Raw genomic sequence first — 22,342 nt, forward strand, 5'->3', positions numbered from 1 at the left:
GGGGTGTAGCCATGAGGAGCCTGCGTAAGGTGGAGACGACAAAGCTGGATGTAAGGGGGGAAGTTACTGTCAAAGCCCCATCCCGTGCCAGCTGCAGGTCGCACCTTGCTCTGAACTCTGGGAGGAGCTGCACTTTGCAGCCAGGCTGGCGATGCTGGGCCTGGTATCCTCTGGCTGCTGCTGGCTACTGGGCACCTCAGAGTGGGGGTCCTCCCATACAGCGTCGCCTGTGCCTAGAAACAAAGAAGAGCACGTTCGACCCATTCACTGCGACGGCTGCGCTGCACTGTGAGGAAACGGGGGGAGGAGGGGGAGTGGGAGCATGGGGCGCTGTGGAAAGGATCAGGCGCGATTGAGGGGTGTGGGGGAGGCGGAAGGCTGCCCCAAGGCCTAGCACCACACAAGTGAAGGCATGAAGCCGGGAAGCTTAATTACCTTCACTTTCTATACATAACCTTCCTCAGGCTGACCTGCTCGGTCGCTGGTCTCCTTGCTGTCCTCCTCCTCAGGCTCCTTCTCCTTTGGCTCTGCGGCAGCCTCCGTCATCAGCTCCTCCTCTTGTCTATCAGATGGGACCTGCTCAGCTTTGTCGAGTCCACCGAACGCTTCTACTGCCGCTGCTTTACCTTCTTCGAGTGCTTTTTCATCCCCTACAGGGGAAACACACACAAGCAAACCACACTCCCTTCACATTTGGTGATGACAGAGGGACAAAGCAACCAGAACTTCCGCACTGGACTCTCTGAGAGTCCAAACAATGGACACAGCAGTCAGAAAGGCCAGCTGATAGCACCTGGGGCGCTAATTGTCTGAAGATGCTATCAACACATATGACCAGTGGGACAAGAAAGGAAAACAAACATTTAGTAGCAAACACATAACGCCTAGTGCCATCCATGGGGTTACACAGATACATAAGCTTCATCTGTATCTGAGGAGGATAAGTTAGAGGGAACAGATGTAAGCCAGAACTCATGACTTGCAATACTGAAATGTGCTGCATGTGTCTGACCAATCTTAGTGCACCAAATCCCTGTCCCCCAAGTCTTGCAGTGCCAAGACTAGGATTTGGAGCCAGTGACGCTACAGAGCAGCCACTGACCAGGAGATGGACGTTGCCAGGTACAGCTGTGCTCTTCACCTGGAAACTGGCAGCGCTTCCCCCAGAGCCTGGGAGCCAATGTTCTGCGGCTTCGCGGGCCACATGCACAGCTTGGGGTGACCTCACCTGCACCTTCCTTCCATTTCTTTTGGAAGGAAATGGTTCTTTATTGGTACTGACTAACCACTGAGTTCCCCACAATCTCCAGGCCAGCTTATTAGAGTAAAGAAAACATCTAACTGGGAATGGATCAAAGTTTAGCTTCTCCTCTCAGCTCCTGCCTGATTTAAGGACAGTTCAGTAACAGATCCACGCTAAAGAGAGCAATCAAATCCTGACTAAACCAGCACCCCCTGAGAAGAGCCTTTTTGAACATATTCCTATTGGGAACAGGAAGCCCCAGGGGGGTAAGAGGGCTGCCTACCGGTCACTTCAGGGACCTTGTGGCTTTCTGAACTGGGTTCAGCTGACACGGTGAGAGACTTCAAAGCATTGCAAGCGTTGACGATTTCCTGCATCTGGAGGAACCCGGCAACCGCTAGTACATCCTCCACGTTCTCTGGGCTCAGGCTGAGCTTGGCTGTGTACATGAACTCCAGTACCTGACCAAGGCCTGCAAGAAAACAGACCAGAAATAAAATAAACACAAATCAAAGCTCCAGAGATGAGTGGCCTTTTCATAGCAAGCTACGTTGCCAACATTTTAGAGGTTGAACATGCGTTAGTGACTAAAGGCCAGATTTTTAAAAAAGGTTTAGGTGGCTAACTCCCATTGATTCAAAGGCCTTAACAACGTATCCTATATGCAGCTATAAAACTCCCTGAAAAGCCTAATCCAAACCATGCCAGATTCTTACTTTCTAGGTAAGAGTAACAAATAATGATACTTTAACCAGTTGTTGCCATTGTTAGTGTTAGTTTAGCACAAGAGGGTGGGGGAAGGTAAAATTCTGTAGGCTAAAATAAATAAGACATGGAACTCAGGGAGTCTGACTGTCTGTACCCTTATGTTCATCCTTTTTATAAAACAATGATACATTTTGTACAAAGTATGCCTTGTGAGGTATCATTCAAAAACTCATAATCTGCTGAACATTATTGTCCTGGTAAAACATATGAGGCAACAGTGTAACTGTATAAGACATGTTCCAAGTCTAGGGAAGCAGCCCAAACCAGTTCACCAGAGACAAAAGGCAAACTGACGCCTCAGCCAAGTGTGAACAAAATCAAATGGAGCATCACCTGGGTAAACAACCATTCTTTGGCAGGAAGAAGGATGCGAGTGAGAAGTTTACATCTTGGCAATACAACAGCTGGGGGTTCCCGTGCAAACAGACTAGCTGTTGCCTGAACCCCAGCTGGCGATGATTCTCAAAGAGGAGGAAAAGATATAAAAATGAGGAACAGAGACCTCAAATCACCTCTCATCTCTCCTCACAGCACCAACAACGTTTGAAAGAAAAAAGAAGCATCATTGAGTGGGGGGAGTGGTCCTGGCTGAAAGGATCCAGCCAGACTGCTGTGAGCATGTGGTGAGGGAAACCTTTTGCGTTGAATTCACTTAACTCGTTAAGTAAAGTATTAATTGCATTTTACCTTTTATTTCTTTGTATCCAATACCGACTTTTATGCCTCATTTCTTGTAATCACTTGAAATCTATCTTTCTGTAGTTGTTAAACTTGTTTTATTGTTTTCTCTAGACCAGTGTGTGTTTGGATTGAAGTGTTTAGGAAACTCCATTTGAGATACCAGGGTTTGTGCATATCGTTTTCTATTAATGAAATAACAGACTTTCTATGAGCTCGTACTGCATGGAAGGAAAGAGCTAGGCAGTACAAAACGTACATTTCTGGGGACAAGTCTGGGACTGGGAATATACTGGTGTGACTCTGCAATACAATTCAGGAGTGGCTGGCTAGAGGCACTCAGATAACTCAGCCGGGAGTAATTTACATGCTAGAGGCTGCGTAACAGCAGACCAGGAGTAGTTGCTCTCACAGTGAAGCAGTGTAAAAGGCAGCCCAGACTGGAGAATTGAGGGGACCCAGCGGTTCAGCAGTCCAGATTGTATCCTGGGGAATGTCAGATCGAGGCAGGATGATTCTTTGGTTCAGGAGACCTGGGTTAAGTTCTTGGCTCTGCCACAGACTTCCTGTGCGGCCTTGGGTGAGTCGCTTCCTCTCTCTGGGAATCATTGCCCTGTTTGTAAAATGAGGATAATAATACTTCCATTCTCTCTTCCTTTGGCTTGTCTGTTTTGACTGGAAGTTCTCTGAAGCAGGAACTGTCTCTGACGATGGTGTTGGTACAGAGCCTAGCACAACGGGCCCCGCATCTTGGTGGGAGCCTTTAAGTGCTAATGCAAGACAACTAATCCATCTTCTTCTAATATTAACATTAAAAATCTTTCCACTGCTTACTGGTAAACATTGGAAGCATGTTGCAGTTACGGAGTGTAGATAATCTCCCATTCTACTCTAAGACCATTAGCTTCTAGACGTGAGGCACATCTGTCCAACCACACATACTGAAGTAATAGATATTGGGCATATACTATATGTTGGCAGGATCATTGTTTCCCTTTTCCTTTCAGATGATTGTTAGACAGCTCTCTCTACAGTGGTGAGTGTTTGTATAGGGTACTGGCCATATCTCGATCACAGGCATCCAACAGGTTGTATCTGGCTGGCTGTTGAGCTGCCATAGGGGTGACTCAAGGAATTACAACAGACGAGCAAGTCCTAAACCTGTACCCAGTACGTTGGTTGAAAGGATAACTAAAAATAGAACAAAAAAGATAGAAGATCTGGAAGATCATGATATGATGGGTCTCATCTCACTGATGTGTCAGAATTCTTTGAACGTGTCAATAAGGTAATGGTTTACGGAAAACCCATGTACATCCTTTCAGCTTTCAAAAGGCCTTTCACAAGGTTCTGCACAAGAAACTACTAAAGGAGTGAAGTATTCATGGAGGGAGAGGTAAGGTATTGTCATGGATCAAAAACTGGCTATGAGACAGAACATAAATAAGAATAGGGATAAACGGCCAATTTCCATCATAAAAGATTAACAATGAGGTGCCACTAGGTTCCTACTAGGTCTTGAGTTGTTTAATATATTTATTAATGATCTGGAAATAAGGTGGAAAGAATGATCAGTGAGGAGGCAACCTTTGCAGAAGGCACAGAGTCATTTAGGTTAGTCAAGCCAAGAGAAGACAGAGAAACTTCAGAGCTTAATGAAGCTAGGTGAATAGACAATACGATGGCAGAGAAAATTCAGTGTTGATCAATGCCAAGCAATGCACGTTGGAGGGAAAAATTTAAACCTGACAGGTTCATGAACTTAGCAGAGTTCTAAACAAATGGATCAACTCAGGAAAGAGATCAGGGCATCACTGAGCACAATTCAATGGGGACCTCTACTCAATGAGCAGCTGGAGTCAAAGAGCAAACAAGATGGTAGGATGCATAGGGAATGGGATGGAGAATAATATACAAAATACTGTAATGCCATGATCTGAACGGACGGTACCCCTCACCTCTAGAATACTGGGCGCAGAACTGGTCCTCCCATTAGAAAATAACATTGTAGAATTCAAACAAGTTCAGAGAAGGGTGATGAGAATGATTAGGGGCGTGAAAAGTCTCTCTATGAAGAGCGACGGAGAAGACTGGGCTTGGTACCTTAGGCTTGGTCTACACTAAAAAGTTACATCAGCATAGCTGTGTCAGTCAGGGGCGTGAGAACACCCACATGCTTGACGGGCACAACTATGCCAACAACCCCACTCAGTGTAGACTCAGAAGTGTCGATGGAAGAGGGCCTAGCTAATGTCGTTCGGGGAGGGAGAGTTCCCTGCATCGGCAAAAAAAACTTCTGTTGGTGTAGGCTGTGTCTACTGTAGGCGACTATGCCAGTATAGCTACCCCGTATGGTCTCTCCAGTGCAGACACAAGGAAATGAATAAAAGGAGTCATGATAAAATCATATAAAACAACGAGTGGTTTAGAGAAGAAAGAGCAGGAGCTGCTATCCTCCCTGTCCCGTAACACAAGAACAAGAGGACAGTCAATGAAACTGAAAGGTAGCAAGTCCAAAACTGATCAAAGGAAAAATACTTTGCTACACAAAGTATAATGAGGCTGTGGAACTCCCTGCCACAGGACGTCATTAAGGCCAAGAACTTAGCAAGATTCAAAGAGTGAGTGGACGTTTCTCACAGATATCAAGAATATGCAGAGTTATAACAGTTAATACTTGGATATTAGGAAAAACTTTTTCACTAAGACGGTGGTGAAGCACTGGAATGGGTTACCTAGGCAGGTGGTGGAATCTCCATCCTTAGAGGTTTTTAAGGGCCAGCTTGACAAAGCCCTGGCTGGGATGATTTAGTTGGGTTTGGTCCTGCTTTGAGCAGGGGGTTGGACTAGATACCTCCTGAGGCCCCTTCCAACCCTGAGATTCTATGATTCTAATACAAACCAAGTTCTAGAAACTATGCTTCAGGGTTTAAACCAGTCTCTATTAGGGATCAGGAGGAGACCGTAACGAGGTCAGATTATCCCACTTCTGTTACTTCAGGGTTCCTGCACCTTCCTCTGGGGCATCTGGTGCTGGGCACTGTCAGAGATGGGACACTGGGCTATGGACATGGGTCTGATCCAGTCTGACAACTCCAGCGTTCAGGAGGAACGTTACTATCCCCACCCCAGCCCTAATGTTTTCTAGGAGGTTCTGCACACTTTGGGTCTGAGCCACAGCTGGTGTGAATTGGTGCAGCTCCACTGACTTCAACAGGGCCACAGTGATTTACACCTGCTGAGGATACGGCCCACCATCTCAGGGCCACAGCTCCTCTCCCAAGTGCAGCCTTGGCTTCCCCCAGGAGCCGCACCTGCATACCTGCTGCATTGCTGATGTCGAGATGCACCACGTCCTTCTGATCCACAAACAGCATCCTGAAGTACTCGCTGCAGGCTGCCAGCACGGCCTTGTGGGCCTTGAAGTCAATGCCGTCCACCACGAAGGTGCAGTCACACAGCAAGCCCAGCTGCCTCTGCTGGTTCAGCTGCTCCAGGACCTGCTTGCTGTGCTGAGGGAAATCCATAGCTGAGGAGAGAAAGCTCAATCACCTGGCTGATCAGAGCCTACGCTCAGTCCCTCCAGCTACTATGCCTGAGCCTGGTGCTGGAGCCAGGGACGTTTTATTAAAATCATTTTATGGTGTGCAAGTGCCGACTAATGGTGCTTAAAACTGAAGCAGAGCATAGACCCACTTCCATCCACGGGCCTCAGCCTTGAACTGGAGGAACCAATGTTAGGGCTGACGAGCTAATTCAGTCTCCACTGGGCAGCTAGTCAGTCATTGGGCCCATAAGAAAGATGGCCTCACACTGCACCATTGGTCATTATTATGCATTATTCGTATTGCAGGAGCACCTGGAGGCCAGGGCTCCACTGTGCACACACATAGCTAAGAGAAGGTCCCTGCACCAAAGTATGAAACTACAGAAAACAGGTGGCTACAGACAGATGGGAGTATACGAGGAAACAGTGAGATGATACTGCTGAGTGGGTTGTAGGAATCACAGCAGAGAAGTGTTTTAAGGCGAGATCTGAGGGACACCCTGGCAGCCTTGCAGAAGCTCTTCCCATGCACGGTGTGGGAGAAAGCGTGAAGGTGCTTCTTGGAAAGTTTTTTAAGTGGACAATCAAGGTTAGGAGGAGGCTGTTCAGAATTTTTGCCTCCATCTGAAGTGCTGGTCACTGCTGGTGGGATGATCAAGTGTGCCAAATGCTATGGCCTCCCTGGTCAATTGTATCAGACCCACCCCATTAACCATTTCCCTGCAAAGCCGCAGGCGGCAGCTCTGTTTTAAACCTGGTTTGGCATAAAATCTGCTTCTGTTATTTTGTCACGTTTTCTTTCAAAAAAAGAGACTGCTGTTTTCTGACTGAAATTCGCTAGTTGAGGCCTGCAAACGAAGGCCTGTTGGTGGGTGCAGAAGCAACGCTAGGAAGTGTCAAAAGGAATTTTAAATACTGATTTATAGTATCACATTTACTAACATGCCCCCTGGTCCTTCCAACCAGACAGACACTTAAAGCTGAAAGTCCCACTGATCAGCCTCCACTCCTGTAACCTCTTCCTTGCACCTGGCTTGGCTCCATCCAATCGCAGCTGCTAACATCAAACCACCCTCCTGGCCTGTTTTCACCACGTTGGAGTTACCACTGGCTTCCACTTTCCCAGTACTGCCCCTTACACCCAGGACTCTCCCTGAATTAGCACATAAAGCCACGACCCTCTTCCCTCTTCAAATCCCTCCACAAACCCCACTTACATCAACTGATCCCAGCTTGAGGGGGGCCAGTGGGGATTGCCAATATTTATTTATATCTTTTAAATATTTCAGCACATGTCAAATTGTACATCCAGGCAGCCTATGTAACTGCATGAACGTACCGTATCCTCCCTCACTCCATTCTATTCTATGATTACATCTAAAAACAAATAGGCAAAAGGTTAAGGAGTTAGAAAATGCCCGATTTAAGGTGGTCTGTGCAACCTTGTGTGTATCAGTCAATATTTTTTTTGTATCCTCCTCATTCAACGTGTGGCCCCAGACGTTGTTTAACGCACACCATCCATCCTTGCACTGAATACAAAATGACTGATTTCCTCCCAAGTGTTTCTATGGTGCTCTCCCCACCTGAGCGATTCACAAACGTTAGGGAATTTATCTTCACAACACTCCAGAGAGCATTGGGCGGGGGGGTCATCATACCCATTTTCCAGCTGAGGAACTGAGAGCCAGCCAGATTTCCAAAATATTATTTGACAAAATTGTCAAGTGACCAACTCATGATGCCCAGGGCCTGATTTTTCAGAGTGCTCAGCATTTTTATAGTACTTTAGGAGGCCAAAGCACAGCTCCAGTTGTGAGTCCTCTGCACTTCTGCAAACCTGCCCCCAGGTGTCTCATGGTACCCGGAACCACTGAGGAACACACCAGGACCCCAAGGAGCACACTTTGGTACAAAGTAGAGCCGACTGCAGAAGCCCTCATCTTCAATATGAAGGTGAGGCTCATAGAGACTATGGTCCCATGGGAAGCCCCACCTTGATCTCATGGGAGGGGTGGTGACAGATCACATTAGAACCCCTTTGGCTACGTGGCCACCTACCCCAAAATAATCCTCTATCTTTATATAGGCCATTCCAAATAGACGAGAAAGGTTTAACCCGAACAAGCCGCCCCATGCAGTCAGTGTGCTTTAAAGAGCAGCCGCCCTGACTGATTATCCAACTGAAGAGCAGACAAACAACACTTGACAGCGATATCCCAAGTGGCCCAGGAATGGGGGTGGGAAGGCTGGTGTTGCAATGTATGGAAGGCATCCTGTCTTTAAATAACCTGCGGAAGTAAGTCTTGTTGAAAGCACCTCTCGCAGCAAAGTGGAATGTAGTGAGGGAGGAAGACTCCATCTGGGCTAAGTACAGCCGAGTGATATAGAGATCTTAGTGCACTGGCAAATTTCAGCTTCAGTCTTTCCATTGGATCTGCATAGGCAGACTCCTGTGCCTGCAGGATTGGGCTAACTGGGCTCCAGACAGGTGCAAAGGTCTGTCCATGTGGACTCAATTATAAGACTAGGGCCTTAAAGCAGACTTTATAGATTTCATACAGTAGATTTCATCAGCGGTCATGGGGAAGGTTCTCTCATGGATCAATACCTGGTTAAAAGAGGAAACAAAGGGGAGGAATAACTGGTCAGTTTTCACACTGGAAAGAGGTAAATAGTGGTATCCTCTGGGGATCTGTACTGGGATGAGTACTGTTCAACACATTAATAAATGATCTGGAAAAAGGGGTAAACAGTGAGGTGGTAACAATTGCAGACAAGACAAAATTACTCAAGAAAGTGAAGTCCAAAGCAGACCAAGAAGAGGTACAAAGGGATCTCATTAAACTGGGTGACTGGGCAACAAAATGGCAGCTGAAATTCAATGCTGATAAATGCAAAGCACATTGGAAAACTTCATCCCAACTATACGTACAAAATGATGGGGTCTAAATTGGCTGTTACCACTCAAGAAGGAGATCTTGGAGTCATTGTGGATAGTTCTCTGAAAACGTCCACTCAGGGGCAGTCAAAAGTGAACAGAATGTTAAGAACCATTCAGAAAGGGATAGATAAGAAGGCAGAATGAGGAGAGATTAAAAGGACTGAAACTGTTCAACTTGGACAAGAGACGACTAAGGGGGGATATTATAGAGGGCTGGTAAAGAGAAAGTGAATAAGAGTGTAATTTACTCCTTCACATAACATAAGAATCAAGTGTCACCTGATGAAATTAATGGGTACCAGGTTTAAAATAAACACAAGGAAGTACTTCTTCAACACATAGTCAACCTGTGGAACTCATTGCCAGGGGATGTTGTGAAGGCCAAGACTATAACAGGCTTCAAAAAAGAGTTAGATAACTTCAGGATAGGTCCATTAATGACAATTAGCCAAGATGGTCCGGGATGCAATTTCATGCTCTGGGCGGCCGTAGCCTCGGAGTCCCACAAGTTGGGAATGGGTGACGGGATGGATCACTTGATGATTCCCTATTCTGTTCATTCCCTCTGGGGCACCTGGCATTGGCCACTGTCAGAAGACAAGATATTGGGCTAGATGGACCACTGGTCTGACCCAGTATGGCCGTTCTTATGTACTATCTGGAAGATTCATAGATTCACGGATTCTAAGTCCAGAAGGGACCACTGTGATCATCTAGTCTGACCTCCTGTATAACACAGGTCAAAGACCTTCCCCAAAACAATTCCTGTTAGAATTAGAGGAGCTCTTTTAGAAAAAAAACAGATAAGTTGAGATTTTGAGAGGATACAGTCTTTACTTTGAGTTATAAAATTAGCATGTTTTCTATTATAATATAAATGCGCGTGTGTCTAATTTCATGGATGTAAATCCCTATCCTTTCCTGCATGACTTCCAGCCCTTATCAAAATGAAAAATATTTCAAGCACAAAAAAGGGCAGCTGACCCCACAGGAAAACCTTGAAAGAACACTCTGTGACTCATCTGCTCAGTCACAAAAAAAGAAAAAATCCAGGCCATTTGCAGGAGAGAGAGCTACACCTGTTCTCAAGAGCTCACCAGCTCCCACAGTTTATTTGCACCTGAAATCCTAATCCTCCATTTGTGACTCACTTGCACAGCAGCTAATTACAATGTCACAAACACAGGGCTTATGGTTTCAAATGGGGAATAAGCAGCAGGAACAGACACTAAAATATATGGATAAATAAAAAATTATTCAAAGACCCTGTATTCATACTCCTGTTAATAAAGTCAAGGAGAAGAGAGAGGCAGAAAGTGAGGTTTTTTTTAAACTGAAGAACTTTTATAACAGAATTAGCTAAACCATAGGAAATCATGCACACAGAGCAAAAAGTACCCCCAGGGAAAGAGGTAGATGACATTCAACAACATCCTTTTCATGCTCAAAATGGGCTTACAAATTTTGTATATACTTTGTGCGTGCTTGCAGGATTGGTAAAGAGAACTGAGTCTCAATAACATATAGAGAAGAAGCCAACTTTAATGTTTCTAACTCCTGCTCAGAATTACCCAAGCGCAAAATTTCTGATCAGAACATGTGTGTGTGTGGGGGGGGGGGGAGGGGGGAGGGAGTACATTTTCACACCCAAACTAATTCAAAAATGGTTGCATAAAATTTGATCACATTTCCCGAGAGAGAGAGAGAGTGGATGCACGCGCGCCCCAATGATAGCAAGGGAGCAAGGGAACAGACAGTTTTGTGCTGTAGAATCTAAGAGCTGGTCTACACTTGAAATGCTACAGTGGCACAGATATTCACTGAAGCAGAACAGGGCAGACACTACCTATGCTGCGTAGTTAATCCACATCCCCAAGAGGCTGTAGCTAAATCAATGGACGAATTCTTCTATCAACCTAGCGTTGTCTACACCAGGGGTTAGGCCAGTTTAACTACTTCGCTCGGGTGCGGATTTTTCACACCCGAGTGACATAGCTGGTTCGACCTAATTTTAGTATAGACTAGGCCTCCCCTAGACGCAATGAAGGATAAGAATAAAGTCCTTTTCAGATGGCCAACATTCTCCCTTGTTACCAACAGCAAAGAGAGTATGTCGGTCTGGGCGCAAGACCTGGGTTGAAAACTCACTTATTTCAGAAACAGACAAGAGAAATGGGGATGCTCACCCACATGAGGCCATCTGGCTGGATGACAACTGCTCATATGATATCATTTTAAGGCAGTGGTTCCAGCAGAACTGGATAGCCACAAAGTAGTTGGAGAAGGGTAGCCTGACATCACAACATAACGTCAAGGAGTTGTGACCATTCTGGGGTTGTGTGACTCCATCCAATGCAACAGTCTCACTTTCTCCTGCCCTGGAGTGCTCTGGAGGCATAGAAAGGGATCACAACAGCCAGGGTTGATTGAGTCAACCCACAGCCTGGCATATTGATAACATGCCATGAAGATCATGCTGTATTTACAAGGAGACACCTGATATTACTCCCAAATATGTAAAGAATAGTCCCAAATAACCGCAGGTAAGAGAGAATCCTCTTACTTAAAGCACAATCTTGTAGTCATGGGTTTCCATGGTAGCAAGTTAGCCTGCTGCTGGGAGAAGACTAGGAAAACACCTAAGGTAACAGCTCTGGGTACATGAGGAAAGCAAGAGGAGAAGGCTCTTCCTCCTGACAAATTAGAAGCCCTGGAGTCAGCTTCTAAACCAAAATTCAATCCGAAAGTTGCTGTTAATGGATATTTTCTTCCAGGAAGATACAGTTACTACTGTGGGCTCTGACTTATTTTCTTACAGCGCTTGTGTTTCAATGCTAACAAAATTCCATCTGTGCAGAAACGCCCTTCATTGAATCCTTTGGCCACACCATGACAGCATGCTTGACCTGCTTGCTTCTTCAGAACCAAAGCCCTCCACGTGAAATCTGCTTTGAAGACTAACCAGTATCCTTGCTGTTTACATCTGATGCAGTTTGCCTGAACAAGCTATTAGTTTGTTAATCCAGGGCTCCAAAAATTCACAAGACAGAGGCCAGGGCCAGAAGGAAAGAACTAATCACTAGAAGCCAGTACAAAGTGTAGTCCAAGCACCCACCTGCTCCATCATTTAGTCTCTGAGCTTGCTAGCGTATTGAGGAAAGCAGCTGCAGTTTAATGACCTGCATCTGAACAAAATTGGGGCACCCCCGACTTACAAACTATACTGTAATGGATGGACCCAGATATCAAGACACGGATACGTTTTGACAATGTCTAGCTTGCGCCAAAATTTTGCAGTGCCGTGTAATTTTGTGTCCAGGGCCAACAATATCATATTTAAAATGTATCAGCTGTGCCGTGCTATCAAGTTAATTTGATTCTCATGATCACCTTGGAGTCTTCCTCACACGAATGCTGAGCTGTCCCTTTTTCATCTTCAGAGATCCCGGGATGGCAATTTGCAGCAGGACTTTTACAAATTTATTAAAGTAACAGTGTCAACGATCACCAAGAGTGATAATGAGCAGGGAAAGCCAGATGTGTTCTCATTACAGAGCCAGGATGACAAGCGATCAGCGATGCTCAGTAAGAATAAAAAAATCCTTCACTTAGCATTAAGCTGTAAAAAACTGACACTAAAATCTGCTTGCATCCGCCAGAAGAAATCAAGGGAGTATCAGTGGCTCATACGCATCTGTCAAAGAGCCAAGGAGACCAGACGTACCAATCCAGCCTAATGCATTTATCACATTTCAAGACAGAAAGAAGCCTTTTTACTTTCTATCACGTTTGTTGCAGAGAACAGAAGCTATTTTTCCTCGAAAGACTTAGTTAACTCCTTTCAAACACCATTTACACTAGCCCCTCCTACTCGTGTACTAACATCACCACTATATTGTATCTGTGCCTCGCAAAGTATTTTACAAACATTAGTAAACGAAGTCTCACAATAGCCCTGAAAGTACATCGGACCCTCGCCAGAACGTGCGTCTATATAGCACGAATTCACATATAACGCAGTCGCAGCCATGGATCCCAAATTTAATTACTTTAATTGAAATTTATTTTAACGCAGTCCCCGCATTAACACGGTACTGCGCATGGATCCCAAATCCTGCGTTCTAGCGAGGGTCCAGTGTATTCTCTGAATTTTACAAACAAATCAACTGAGGCACTGGGAGTTCAAGTGACTTGCCCATGGTGACACAGCGAGTAAGTGGCAGAGTCATGAATAGAGCCCCGGTCTCCTGCCTCTTGGTCCTGTGATTTAACCATAGTCCATCCTGCATCTAAATCAACATGTATTTCCTGTAACTAATTCACTCCTCTTCTGGAAAGAAATTCTGCCTCTAGCATCCAGATCTTTGAGATAAAATTCACCAGCCCTTTGGTGGAGAAAGGGAAAACGTAGCTCTTGAAAAGGCCCCTTTTGGTTGAACTGGGAGCTGTTTTGACTTGCTCAGAAGGTTCAGTGCAGTCTTGGAAGAGTGCTTCCCTGCAGCCTAGTTATTTTTGTGGTTCTGCTGGCACTGCTGGGAGAGTGCTGGTGCAATTGCATGGACAGGAAATTTTGCAAGACTTCCCTCATCTGGGCAACTGGGAATTTGCCTTTCTATTCTACTGAGGTTCTTACATGGCACCTGGCATCTGAGTTTATGTGGAAGACTTGGGATGCCTGTATTTCTGTATCAAATATAAACTCACCGTCCCTTTTCTAGCCAGCCGTCTGTCATATGTGCAAGTCTGATCGTCACATTGGTACCTGCCATACTCCACTAGGAGTATATCCCAAGCTGCTTTCAAACTCACAAAGCCTCTGTCTCTGACATGCAACCAGGTTTTTTAGATTCACTCAGGTAGTACAGCCATATATCAGCCTTTCACAAAGGCAAACGCGCAGGTTGTCAATACAGTAACAGCTCCTTTGGTTACTGCTTTAAAGAGATAGCCCATTGTCTGGACACTATCTCCTTTTTGAGAATACGTTAGCTTGACACTTCAACCTTCCATCATTACAGAGCCAGGTATGCGCCAAACCCATCAATCTGGTGTCCTCATTACAAAGAGTGGAAATTTCCATCAGAAACAGTGAAGTCCTGAGGTGAGGTTACAGCACACAATATTTTCTTCTAAAGTAATGAATCCCACTAAAACTGCTAAGACCCATCATGCTTACGTCCCTCAAGATTCCTCGTTCTGAGACAGTCTCAGAACTGGTCCTAACAGGGTAGGAGATGTACTTAAATTTTCTGGATGTCTCTTATTCTGCCCCTTGCTGGTGTTTCTATGACAAAATCAATTTCCTAATGTCTTGGATCTTCTCTATGCCCATTTTTAAACAAAAACAATGCACTGGCCTTTCCTTAAATCAACAGATACTTCAAAAGTTTTCAAGCGATAATACACCCTGTAGTAATGACAGCCATGTAACAAACAGCATCCCCTCACCTGCACTTTGACCACCTTCTTTGGGAGAACTTCAAACAAGCCAAACCCTCAGCTGCTTCAAACGGCTGCCATTTTTCTTAACTTGCCACCAAGACGTTTCCTTTTTCTCCTCCTCCTTCACCAATAGCCCTGCTCCCTCCTAAAGCGACACGGACCCAAAGCCCAGCACAAGCAATATGCAGTTCAAAGCCAGTGACAGGCTTATGTTCTGGAAATGGGAACTGCGCACCACTGGAAAAGGAGGGGTTCTCCATTCCAATGGAACAACCAATCTAGCTCCAGGCCCTAAAGAGCCTGAGAGACGGGACTTTAAAACCAAGACATTTGTATGTATCAAAGGGTTATTTCAGGTCATTTTTAAAAGACGTTTCATATTTTAATTATAATTTCCCCCTGCTTCTGATCTCCGTACAACCGGAATCATGATAGTTAGGGTACCTGGGCTTTATAAATGAAGGGATACAAGACCTTCGGGCAACAAAAATGATTAGGGGGCTGGAACACATGACTTATGAGGAGAGGCTGAGGGAACTGGGATTGTTTAGCCTGCAGAAGAGAAGAATGAGGGGGGATTTGATAGCTGCTTTCAACTACCTGAAAGGGGGTTCCAAAGAGGATGGATCTAGACTGTTCTCAATGGTAGAAGATGACAGAACAAGGAGTAATGGTCTCAAGTTGCAGAGGGGGAGGTTTAGGTTGGATATTAGGAAAAACTTTTTCACTAGGAGGGTGGTGAAGCACTGGAATGGGTTACCTAGGGAGGTGGTGGAATCTCCTTCCTTAGAGGTTTTTAAGGTCAGGCTTGACAAAGCCCTGGCTGGGATGATTTAGTTGGGTTTGGTCCTGCTTTGAGCAGGGGGTTGGACTAGATGACCTCCTGAGGTCCCTTCCAACCCTGAGATTCTATGATTCTATGAAGACATAGCCCCAATATATATATTTGCAGGAATTCTAAAACTTTTCCGCAATCATTTTTCTGTGAACTCTGTGGCCTATGCAAAGTACATGATGGTGTGGAGTTGTATGAAGGATTTTACTGGATTCCGGTTGGGATGACCTGTATAACTCACTTAAGTGATAATTGAAATATTTGGTCAGGTAAAAGGCATCACACACACACACACCACCACCATTATTCACCTTCCCCATGTGGCTGGAGATAGTTTCTTTGAAGTCTTAAAATATTAAAATACAACAAAACAGACCACCCATTAAAATTATTCAGAGCTCAGGGCCAGTGGGAACTGAATGTTGCAGAACTGAAGATCAGAACCCATTACAAAAGGTTACAGAACCCATTTGATCAATATTTCAATAATACACATAGTAACACTGAACACTTTCCATAAGAGAGTATCATGATCTCTATTTTTATAGATGAGGACACTGACACACAGAGAGGTTAAGTGACTTCCCCAAGGTCACAGAGTCAGTGGCAGAGACAGGACTTAGAACCCACGTCTCTGAATTCCCAGTCTTGCAACTTAAGCTTTATACCGTGCTGCCCTCTGAAGTGTTGCTGGGAACGTTTCCTCAGTAGGGTTCATTTCCAATGGAACAATTACTCAAATCAGCCATGATTATTATTACAGAATGGCCCACAATTAATAGCAAAAAGCAATTTTAATGTTGCTTTATATTAAAAGGTGATGACTGTCAGATATGTAGGGCATAGCTCAGATGCCATAATGATTATTAATGTTGATAAAAGACAGGCTCAGTTTAAAGTTACACAGAAAGGGGGGGGGGAATCTTTTAGGAACATTAGCCCACATTCCTACTGTTAGATAAAATGAAAGAAGGTAACCAGTGTGATGAAGAGAAAGGCACAGACACCTCATGCAGAAGACAGATCTCACTGCCAATTCTGGTCCACATCAGAGTCATGCAACCTCTAAGAAGTCTTTGGTTTGGTCAATTTCTCCTTTACTGCATTTCATCTTAGTGTTATTCTATGGTTATGCCATTCAAATACCATATAGAACACGATGCCGCTGGGATAATAAAACAGCTGCTGCTGCATTATAAATAGTGATGTTTTTACCCATCCTACCCACCTCAGAACAGTGGAATATTGGCATACATTATATCAAGCATATTAACACACTTGCTCTCAGTGAAATGGATGTCTGATTTCCTTCATACAGCTTAATTACTACTGTATTGCTCCCCCCCCCCAACAGTAAATACATGTTAACATTGTGAGAGGAAGGACTGCCCAGTGGTTAGGGTGCCAGCCTGGCATTTGAGTAACTTGTATGTGATTCCCTGCTCTGCATGTGTGACTGGGGGCAAGTCACTCAGTTTCTGCAGGCTCAGTTCTCCATGTATATAAATTGGAACAATAGCATTTTCCTATTTCACAGCCCTGTCGTGAGGGTAAATACAGTCAAGTGCTCAGCTACAAAGACAGAGAGACTATTCCTCTTGGAAGCCTCTATCCATAAGCTCTTCTACAGAATAGAGCTGACTGCTGTATGTCATACCTTGGATAGAGTCAACAAAAAGTTGCATTTTAAAATACAAAACCTCTGCCCCAAAGTCAACCTACCCCCTAAAAAGGGAAAACAAGTGGACTGCATATGTGACACTCCTTTACCAGGGCTCTGTTCTATTCACAAGCTATAATGTGACCATCAAAGTGGTATCTGGGCGCCTTGGCTAAAATAAAAAGCAAGGGAACTCAATTCCCAGAGTTTAATGGAGCTAAGAAACTAGAATGATAGCAACCTTTGAGTCTCACCCTCTCCAAATCACATCAGTGTTTTCCCTTTCAGTCTTCCTCTGACATTGCTGTCAAGTCTTTTATTACTGTATCAATCATAGTGATGGAAAGCTCAGTACTAGACACCTGCATTTGTGGCATGCAGTTAAAGATAAATAAATCTGCTAAGTTTAAATTAAGCTTGCCACGTGAGCCCCCCCCCCTCGTGACTGCCAATGGGGAACGAGAGACAAGCCAGTGCTACAAAGCATTAGAGTCAGAGTTTAAGGCGAGAAGGGACTACCAGATCATCTAGTGCAGTGCTTCCCAAACTTTAACAACCTAAAATGTCAAGTCTCGCGAACCCCCTCCTAAAAATGAATATTTCCAGGGATTTTCTCCTTTACTTGAGTATAAATTATAAAAGCAACAATCTTAGAAATATATAATTTGCTTTTATGACATGCTTATTACACACCATTTATTATTATTTATCATTACAGTATTTTTATTACATTATTAAGACAGCAACACTCTTCCAAGATCTCACTTTCGTGGCCTGTATTCACTTTGAATAAGCCTGTTATAAGACAAGGCTCCTATGTTTCATCAAGGAGTATCAGATGTGAAACAGCACAAAGGTATTTAAGAAACCAACTCAAAGAGTTCCTCCTACACAAGCATTCAGGTCTTGAGCAGTCCAGGCAAACAATGCACATTACAACAAAGCTTAAACTTGGTCTTCATAATCATTTTAAAAACAATACTAGCTGCCTATTTAATTTTAAAAACAGCAAAAAATATCCACCTCCCTTTCCATTTCTTATAAGGAGTCTTGAAGTTTAAATCTCCTCAATGTGATAGATACACTTGCTTTGATCTGCTTAGCTCTTGGAAGTCCAGGGGCTCCAGGCTGCTGGCCCCATGCTGCCTGGGGTTCATAGGGACAGCTCTGTCCGCCATTAGGGAATTTCCCCCCCGAGGATCCCCTGTAACATTTCACGAACCCCAGTTTGGGAACCACTGATCTAGTGTGACCTCACCTCATGTATATCACAGGCCACTAACCATTGCCCAGCACCCGCACCTGAAACCCAACAAGTGGAATTAAGCAAAGAACAGGAGGGACCAAGATGCACCAATGCCCAGGGCCCCTGCAGTGGCAGGAAACTGAAATGAGATATACACAGATGACACCTGCAAGTAGACAAGCTGAGGTGGTCTCTCGCTTGGGGTCTCCCACATGTGGCTCTGTTTTCAGTGGACCTTGTATACCAGTGATGGGATTGTGGTGCCCACTGAAATTGTGACAATGCCTAGGAGGGCTGGCAGGAGTGTTGTAGGAGGCGGTTTCCCTTACCGGTTAGGTATGTAGCAAACAAATTGCACAGGTAGGTCATAATTTGGATTATTTGCAGAAATTTGGATCTGAATTTATGCCTGTGCAGTTGTGTTAATACAGGGTCACAGTTCAGATTGTATGTGGAACCTTGACTTTGAATGTTACTGATGTAATTAATTAATGCTATGGGTACATCATAGAATCATAGAATTCAAGATCAGAAGGGACCATTATGATCATCTAGTCTGACCTCCTGCAAGATGCAGGCCATGCAAGTCACTAGGAAGAAACTGCCATGCTGCTCTGATCTGGTGGTCTCTCTAGACTAGTATCCTGTTTCCAACAATGGCGAGTGCCAGATGCTGCAGAGGAAGGTATAAAATCTCCATAATGGACAAATATGGAATATCCTGACAACAGATGTTTCTTCCTGATCCTCAGCAGCAAAAGACTGGCTTATACCCTGATGCATGAATTTACACATCCCTTCTAAGTATTTCTAATTGTATCTAATGTAATTGAAAATGTTATCATCAAATTATATGTTTAATCTTTGTTTGAATCCTAATGCCCTCAATGTTATCTAGTGGCAATGAGTTCCACAGGTTGATCACATGTTGTGTGAAAAACTATTTCCTTTTATCACTTTTAAATTTGTTGCCTTTCAATTTCATTGACTGTCCATTGACTCTTGTACTGCAAGGGTAAATAGGAGCAGCTGATTTACTTTCTGTTTACCATCATCTCCCCTCTTATGTATCTACTCTATAAACTACATTGTCCTAATCAGCAAAGAATCCTGTGGCACCTTATAGACTAACAGACGTTTTGCAGCATGAGCTTTCGTGGGTGAATGCCCACTTCGTTGGATGCATCACCCACGAAAGCTCATGCTGCAAAACGTCTGTTAGTCTATAAGGTGCCACAGGATTCTTTGCTGCTTTTACAGAACCAGACTAACACGGCTACCTCTCTGATAATTGTCCTAATCGTTTCACTCCCTCAGTACTTGGGAAGCCTTTCCTATTCCTACTCATTTTTGTTGCCTGTCTCTGGATGTCTTCTGTTTCTGCCGTAGCTTTTTTAACATCAGCAATCTAAACCAAACATAGTAGTCAAAGTTATGGTGTGCTATGAATTTGCATAATTTGCATAATTGCTTTATCATCTTTTCAGTATTCCTTACCCCATTCCTTATGCATCCTAATATGGTTTGCTTTTTTGGATTGTTACTGTGTATCGACTTGAGCTGATGACTTTTTTGACCTGCTACAATGATGCCCAACTCCTTTTCCCGAGTGACTTCTGGCTCTCAGCTACTTCAGTGCTGAGTACGGTACAACAGAGGACAAACACCACATTGTGTGTTGGAGACACCCTTCCCCTCCCAACAAATTTGGGAAGGTCACAGTTTAGGCCAACAATCCCTTGCAAAGCATTATGTTAATGGATCATATTCTGCCATGCGTTATATGTCACATTCCATAATACTGAGCTCATATTAAAAATTCAGTAATGTTGGATCTACACACCACCATATTAACTATAATATACACACTCTGCTCATGTATTTAACCAAAATAATATAATGAGCTACGTATTTCCACAGCAACTCTCTCCAGTATCTGGGTGCTGAACTCCTAACAACTGCATTTTTTCCACCCTTAAACAAACCCTCAAGTTACTCACTGCTGTACTAACTTTAGGTGTTTTAGTGAGGGCAGTAAGTGTCCGACATACGAACACAATGGCAAAGCAAATGTCATGTTGGTTTGAAATGTTGATACAGATCAATTACACTTTGAAAGGCAGATACTGCAACTGCATGTAGTGGGTGTGTGTATAATACACGTGGATTATTGGTATTATGTTGGGAATTCCAGTATTGCTATTAGAACAAAAAATATATTCTTGGGTAGAAGTCCATTGCATAGACGCTTATAAGGCAGTTGTCCTAATCCATTCTGCTGCTGATTTACTTGGCAAACAGTTAAACATCTTATATAATATAAAGAAGCTCCCGCTAATGCTTAACATGATGAATGCATTGCTTGGGCTTGCAGAGTTAATGTGTCAAATGAACCATCAGCAAGGAAAGAAGAGCAGGCAGGAGCACAACCCCACAAGCAGATTCAGTTGTCTGGTCCACAGCAGGAAATTTCTTACCTAGTTTTCAGCAGCAGGGCAGCTGCACCAGTGTTACCAACAGTGTAAAGTCTAGGGTAGACTAGACAAAGGTGTCTCCTCTCACTGAGTCCTCAGTAGGATTAGCTGTGTCAGGACCCTTATGCCAGGTCTATGCCGGCGTTTACACCACTGAGAACATCAGTGCAACTGAACAGTTGTTCTGGAATAAGAAATTTCCCGTTGTAGACAGATGCATCCTGGAGGAAGTAGGTAAGACTCAAATGCTGATTAAACTAGATATTGCTGTCTCGCAGCCCGCGGTTCCCTACCCTTCGGGGTCACTGTAACAGTTTCTCAGACTGAGTTCAGCTATGCCAGCCAGAGCCCACTGCCTGCACTCTGACCCACCACCAACCTTGGCCCGCCACACAGACTCCAGTCTTGGCCCAGGTGCCACAAGGGGTGAGAAGATGTAAATCTGAATGGGAAGCTGCAGAGTGGTGCGGAGCCCAGCGCAAGGAGGGGTAGTGGAGAGACCAAATCCAGATGTGCCCGGGGGAGCGGGGGATTCACATGGAGGCAGCAGATTTAAGATCAAGATTTTACTTTTATTACAGACCAGCAGCAATCGCCACCTCACAGAGTGGGTCCCACTCACCCCTACAGGAGACACGCCCTGCCCCTCCCACCTCCCCCATCTCCACTTGCTCCCCTAGCTACCCCCTGCCCTATAACTGCCCCCATCCCCAAGTGCCCCCTCCCCTCCAGCTCCCTCTCCCCACACATCCCCCCACCCCTCACTCCTACCAGGGCTGCCCCCTCCCCCACGGCTTCACCTGCCCTGGCTGCCCCTCCCCCTCTGGCTGCCCCCTGGAGCTGCCCTGGCTCCCTCCGGCTGCCCCCGCTACCTGCCATCCCGGGACCCGCAGGTGAGTCACATTTCGGCAAGCAGGGCTCAGACTGACACGGAGCGGACAAAGGGCGCCGCCATTTTGGAGATGGGCGGAAGCGGCGGCGTCTCACCTCCCCTTCCCCATGGCCACCGGCTTCCGGCGCATGCGCAGCTACAGCCGGGGAAGCACGGGCGGCTGACAGGCCTCTCTAGCGCATGCGCCGCTGTTCCGAAGCGTCAGGGCGGGGCATTGAGAGCGAGCAGCGAGCCTTGCGGATCACGTGGTGTTTCTCCGGGCCAGCGCCATGACACCAGAGGCAGCAGCAAGCACTAGAGGCAGTCCTGTGCAGTGAGGCGGAGGCAGGCAGCTGGGCATTGCGCAGACAGTGCAGCAGAGGTGGGCTCAGGCAGGGGCCTGGCTTTGTAGCCATAGCCACGGTCAAAGGGACTGGGCTGTGCCTCCCAACGTACTGTGGCCATGCGGCGCGCGAGTGCCCCGGGAAAACATTATGCCACCTCTGTGCCATGCCACTTCCCGGCATGATCCTAGCCTGGGAAGGCTAAAACTGTGACTACCAGACAAACTGACATCAGCATTAACAGACTCAGGCATTCACAAATCGTGAGTCAGGTCTTGAAGAGCCATGTG

At 45.2% G+C, this 22,342-nt stretch overlaps 1 protein-coding gene across 2 annotated transcripts in view; it reads right to left on the bottom strand.

The window, feature by feature from the left end:
* Nucleotides 1-21,846, bottom strand: part of ZBTB17 (zinc finger and BTB domain containing 17) — a 37,018-nt gene extending 15,172 nt beyond the window's left edge. Inside the window, exons 1-5 of one of the 2 annotated variants that reach the window (XM_039508562.1) lie at nucleotides 21,825-21,846; nucleotides 6,012-6,218; nucleotides 1,527-1,715; nucleotides 471-650; nucleotides 105-233 (exon numbers count right to left, since the gene is read on the bottom strand). In XM_039508562.1, the coding sequence (XP_039364496.1) occupies nucleotides 105-233; nucleotides 471-650; nucleotides 1,527-1,715; nucleotides 6,012-6,216 (703 nt within the window). In that variant the 5' untranslated portion in view covers nucleotides 6,217-6,218; nucleotides 21,825-21,846. Of the gene's footprint in view, nucleotides 1-104; nucleotides 234-470; nucleotides 651-1,526; nucleotides 1,716-6,011; nucleotides 6,219-21,709 lie in introns of both variants that reach the window. The other variant, XM_039508561.1, reaches the window with a different exon arrangement.
* Nucleotides 21,847-22,342: the final 496 nt, after the last annotated feature.

The sequence above is a fragment of the Mauremys reevesii genome, linkage group 21 (genome assembly GCF_016161935.1).
Source record: "Mauremys reevesii isolate NIE-2019 linkage group 21, ASM1616193v1, whole genome shotgun sequence".
Lineage (NCBI taxonomy): Eukaryota > Metazoa > Chordata > Testudines > Geoemydidae > Mauremys > Mauremys reevesii.